Source organism: Oncorhynchus tshawytscha, linkage group LG30 (assembly GCF_018296145.1).
Source record: "Oncorhynchus tshawytscha isolate Ot180627B linkage group LG30, Otsh_v2.0, whole genome shotgun sequence".
Classification (NCBI taxonomy): Eukaryota; Metazoa; Chordata; class Actinopteri; order Salmoniformes; family Salmonidae; genus Oncorhynchus; species Oncorhynchus tshawytscha.
In genome coordinates this window covers 21,759,650-21,764,978 of record NC_056458.1, presented here as the reverse complement: position 1 = coordinate 21,764,978, position 5,329 = coordinate 21,759,650, and the positions used below count along the sequence as shown (strand labels likewise).

At 40.4% G+C, this 5,329-nt stretch overlaps 1 protein-coding gene across 2 annotated transcripts in view; it reads left to right on the top strand.

The window, feature by feature from the left end:
* The window catches only part of LOC112246925 (ribosomal protein S6 kinase beta-1), a 21,227-nt gene continuing 15,898 nt past the window's right edge, over positions 1–5,329 (top strand). The window contains exons 1-4 of one of the 2 annotated variants that reach the window (XM_024415541.2): positions 1–1,488; positions 4,524–4,567; positions 4,937–5,057; positions 5,180–5,248. In XM_024415541.2, coding sequence (XP_024271309.1) covers positions 1,348–1,488; positions 4,524–4,567; positions 4,937–5,057; positions 5,180–5,248 — 375 coding nt within the window. In that variant the 5' untranslated portion in view covers positions 1–1,347. The remainder of the gene's footprint in view (positions 1,489–4,523; positions 4,568–4,936; positions 5,058–5,179; positions 5,249–5,329) is intronic. The other variant, XM_024415542.2, reaches the window with a different exon arrangement.

Genomic DNA, 5,329 nt, shown 5'->3' with positions numbered 1-5,329 from the left:
GGAAAAGTTCCCGACCAGACGAACGAAAGATGCGGAAGCGGATGAACAAGTGGAATCTGAAAACAATGGCGGTAGAATCAAGGAGAATTTGAGAATTGTCCAAAAGAATGAAAAACAGAGTAAAGTAGTGTACAGTGATGAGAATGACCATTCGTATCTAGTAGGAGTACGGTTTGTTAAATGAGGAGCAGTTGAGCATAGTACCAATCTTGAAGAAACCAGTTGAGTTATCCAAACTGTTGGAGAGAGTGCTGGGTAAAGTGAGGAGGCAGTCTTTCGATTTTTTTGTTGTTGTTGTGATTCTTCGGATCAGAAGGGACGTGCGTTGTGTCCTAACCGATTTGATAAGTTTGAAGTCTCGTGTGTGTCTCTTCGGAACAGGGCATCCCTCAAGTGGTTATGTCTGGCGTCTCGTGGGAAGTCGATTTTGAGGAGGTTTTCTTGCTTAATAGAAGCACGTCGGATGAATCGTATGGTGAAACAGTGAAGAGTAACGTTATCTGTTCTTATATCTTTTGATATGGAGTCTCCCTACTCAAGTGCAGTTAGGGTATATCAACTACAGAGTCAGAGCATTTATCCCAATACCAATGCAGTGTGATCATTGTAAAGCTTTTGGTCATGTAGCAAGTGTTTGCAGAAGGGAGAAAGAAGCCGACATGTCCAAGTTGTGGAAAGAATCATATTATGTGTTATAAAAGTGATGAATGTGACATGTTGCAATTGCGGAGGGAACCATGAAGCCACGTCTTCCAAATGCCCCACGAGGGTGAAAGAGAATGAGGTGGCCAAAGTCAGGGTTGTACAGAGCATTTCATATGCAGCAGCTGTGAAAAGGTTTTGAATGGTAGTGGATAGGCCTAGGCTGCAGGGGTTGCCTTTCATCAGCAGGATCCTGATATGTTAAAGGTTAAAAAGGTGGATTTTGTGGCATTTATAGCTATGGTAATTAATGGCACTGCCAAGGTGGAGAGAAGGTCCAGGAAGATAGAAATAATAGTGACTGCGGCAGAGCGGTTCCTGGGGCTGAAATATTTATCAGCGAAGGAGTTATATGGAATATTGGCACAAGCCCTACCACACTCTCAGGAAGATAAAGATAACTGGGGGAAGTTTTGGCAATGTAGAATTTGATTAGGGTGGATTAAGTTAGTTTCACTATTACGTATGGATTCATTTATTTAATTTAATTTGGTTTCAAACCGTCCAGTTGGTGGCGGCAATACACCTTTTGGGGTGTAGTCCGCGATAAAACCCACAGAAGAAGTGCGCATGCTCAACACTTGAACTTGGTTTTGATTTTGGTCGGCAGCATGGTTTCTACTGTAGCCGGTATGGCGGCGATGTATGTTGTTCCATGAGGCAGTGAAGAAGAGCCTTTCATTCGCACTGAGTGAGAGGGAACAAGCAAAGGCCATGGCAGGAGTATTCGACATTGATTTGGATCAGCAGGACGAAAATGTGTCTGAGGACGAACTCGAGGATGGAGTGAGTTACCAAGCAAAACATAAGCTAGCTAGGTTCTATCGTTATGGTAGTTAGAGCTAGCTGCTAGTGAAGTAGGGAGGTGCAAACTAACTCGCGCTAGCTAGCCATTAGCTAGCGGAACCCAAGGCGGTCTTGACGTTGGTGGCTAGATGGTTAGCTAACCAACTAAAACAGATAGACCTGCTATGTCTTTTCAAGAAACTATCCATGTTTCGCCTGATGTATTGTCTCTAATAGTTACCTTCTTTCCCTTTGTGCTGTTGTCTTTGCCCAATGTTTGTACCATGTTGTGTTGCTAATATGCTGTGTTTTCATGTTGCTGCTATGTTATTGTCTCAGATCTCAATGTAGGGTTATGTGTTTTGTCTTATATTTTTATTTTTAATTCCCGTCCCCGCGTGAGACCTTTTGGTAGGCCGTCATTGTAAATAAGAATGTTCTTAACTGACTTGCCAAGTTAAATAAAAATGAGGCACGCATTGATGGATTCGTTTAACAACCCGAATATTTTTTGAAGTGCATCAGCTAATAATTGTCTAGATTATTATTTTTTTTAAACACGTGAAACCACCTGACCTCTGTCATGCGCATAATAATCAGATTTCTGCATCAAGTGAAACAAGTGGTTGTACTCTTTCAAACGATTTATTTTAGCGTCATTAGCTTGTTTTTCTTCAGCAGTCTGCCACTAGACTGAGATGCAGTCAGTCCCTTATGAATAAACAGTAGCAAATAGTAGTTTAATTTCTGAGATACAAAAGTATTTTATTTGTGTACATTAACCTGGTAATTGATTGTGATATGATTAAGAGGGGGGGGGGGGGTCTGTGCTAGGGTGTGGTGCCTGGCCTTAACAGGACTGATCCTTCTCCATTGCTAAGCAACTTAAATAATACACCTGTTCCAGTTACAGTACCATTAGGTGCTGTAAAATGTATTTCCTTGATTAAATCACTATCAACTGAGTACCAGTTGAATGTAAATGCAAAAAAAAAAAAAAAAAAAAAAATGTGTTTACAATTTTGCCTGAAATATTTTATTTAAATATGAACATATTTGAAAAGAGAGAAATTCTGGACACTGGATGTCTAAATCTTTTGGTTTTACTTTAAGACACTCCAGGCCTGGACTTGTCCAGAGCAGTGTGTATAAATACTCTTCATCTTTCTATCTACAAAATGCTAACGATGTAAAATGCATTTATGGAGAATATAATATTTTTAAAATATGTGATCTAGAATAAAAAGCATAGTCAACAATTCCCTCTGGGCAAGTTGGGAGAATATGTCTAAGGATAACCACACAACATCAGATCAACCCTACTTCTCAGCCAGAGCGTCTAGTGTGCACTCTGAACGCTCCGAGAGCGAAACGATCTGAATTTACGAACTGACAATGCTCTGAATTGACAAACCGCGCACTTCGGCACTCCAGATTGAATTTACGAACACACCCTAAATGTCATCCAGTTTGTAGCTTGGAAATTGTGTAATTCAATGTAGTGAGCTTTAAAATTATTGATGTATGTCCATTTTTAAAGTGGCTAAAATTCATACAAATGTTGACGGTAGTAGGATAAACTAAAGAAAATATACATACAATTTTACAAAATACATATCTTCCTCAATCTACACACAACTCCATAATGACAAAGTAAAACAGGTTTCTAAAATGTTCAAAGACTTGTCCCAAATCCACCCCTGCATTGTCTTGTTGGAAAGTGAACCTTTTCTCCAGTCTGAGATCCTGCTCCAGAGCACTCAGGAGTTCATCAAGGATATCTCTGTACTTCTTCCGTTCATCTTTCCCTCGATCCTGACTAGACTCCCAGTCCCTGCCGCTGTAAAACATCCCCACAGCATGATGAAGCCACCACCATGCTTCACCATAGGGATGGTGCCAGGTTTCCTCCAGACATGACGCTTGACATTCAGGCCAGAGATTTCAATTGTGGTTTTATCAGACCAGAGAATCTTGTTGTTGTGTTCAGAGTCCTTTAGGTGCCTTTTGGCAAGCTCTAAGCGGACTCTCATGTGGCTTTTACTAAGGAGTGGCTTTTGTCTGGCCACTCTACCATAAAGGCCTGCTTGGTGGAGTGCTGCAGAGATGGTTGTCCTTCTGGAAGGTTCTCTCTTCTCCACAGAGGAACTCTGGACCTCTGTCAGTGACCATCGTTTTCTTGGTCACCTCCCTGACCAAGGCCCTTCTCCATTGATTGCTCAGTTTGGCCGGGCGGCCAGCTCTAATCAAAATCACATTTTATTTGTCACGTGCGCCAAATACAGTGGGTTTTTTCACCTTACAGTGAAATGCTTACTTACAAGCCCCTAACCAACAATGCAGTTAAGAAAATTCCTTTAAAAAATGAGAATAATATAAGAGCAGCAGTAAATAACAATAGCTATATATACTACAGGAAGAGTCTTGATGATTCCAAACTTCTTCCATTTAAGAATGATGGAGACCACTGTGTTCATGGGGACCGTCAATGCTGCAGAAACGTTATCATTCACCAGATCTGACTCGACACAATCCTGTCTCGGAGCTCTACGGACAATTCCTTTTACCTCCTGTCTTGGTTTTTGCTCTGACATGCACTGTCAGCTGTGGGAACTTTTTATATAGACAGGTGTGTTCCTTTCCTAATCATGTTAAATCAATTAAATAACCACATGTGGACTCCAATCAAGTTGTAGAAACATGTCAAGGATGATCAATGGAAACAGGATGCACCGGAGTTCAATTTTGAGTCTCATAGCAAAGGGTCTGAATAGTTATGTAAATAATAGATTTGCATTTTTTTTTATATACTTTGGCAAACGTTTCTAAAAAACATTTTTTGCTTTGTTGTAATGGGATATTGTGTGTAGATTGAGGACATTTAAAAAATATGTGTATGTATGTGAATGAGTAAGGCTGTAACGTAACAAATTGTGGAAAAAGGAAGGGGGTCTGAATACTTTCTGAATGCACTGTAGATGCAAAAAAAATAATTTCAGCCTTTGGGGCCTGGCCTTCTTTTTTATTGTTGCTAGATCCAAATGAGCGAATATGGGCGACAATGCAGCGGGTTTGAATTGTGAGTATTTACAAGAGTTTCAGACTGTATTTTGGCACTCAGGCTTATGTGGCACACTTACAACATGTTTGACAACACAATTCTTCTTTGTCGTGTTATATTATATGTTTTGTCTTAGTTGTCAATATATTTGCCCTACAGGCATCAGTATAATCTGATCTTGTGTCAATTACAGGAACACCTTTGATCACTTTTATGATGTAAGCTTTGATGAACAGATACGGGACAATTGTGATGTTAGTCCAGAGATGATACTCCTTGTGCAGGACTGGTCATTCAGGTCCATTCAACATTGACTCACTGCAATGATGATGTGTATTTGACATGTATGATTTATGTGTCAACGGTTGTCTTTTTTTATTTTTCAAGTAACATGGATGACTGTGAAAAGTTTGAAATCTCTGAAGACAGCGTCAACAAAGGAACGGAGCAGATTCGTCCGGAATGCTTTGAGTTGCTCCGAGTTTTAGGAAAAGGAGGCTATGGAAAGGTGAGCTATCCCTAATAGCCCTATGCCTGGATCAAGTATTCTCATGTCTTCCCCTTAGATTAGATGGCATCAATTCAGTGAAATTCATGTTTTTTTTCTTCTTTTTCCCCAATCACATTCAGGTTTTTCAAGTTCGTAAGATGTCGGGTGCCACTTCGGGAAAGATCTTCGCTATGAAGGTCTTGAAGAAGGTGGGCTGTTTGGGTTATCAGGCTGAGATACTTGTCTCGTCTGCCCCTAAGGAACTGCACACTTAACTTCTGTGATATTTA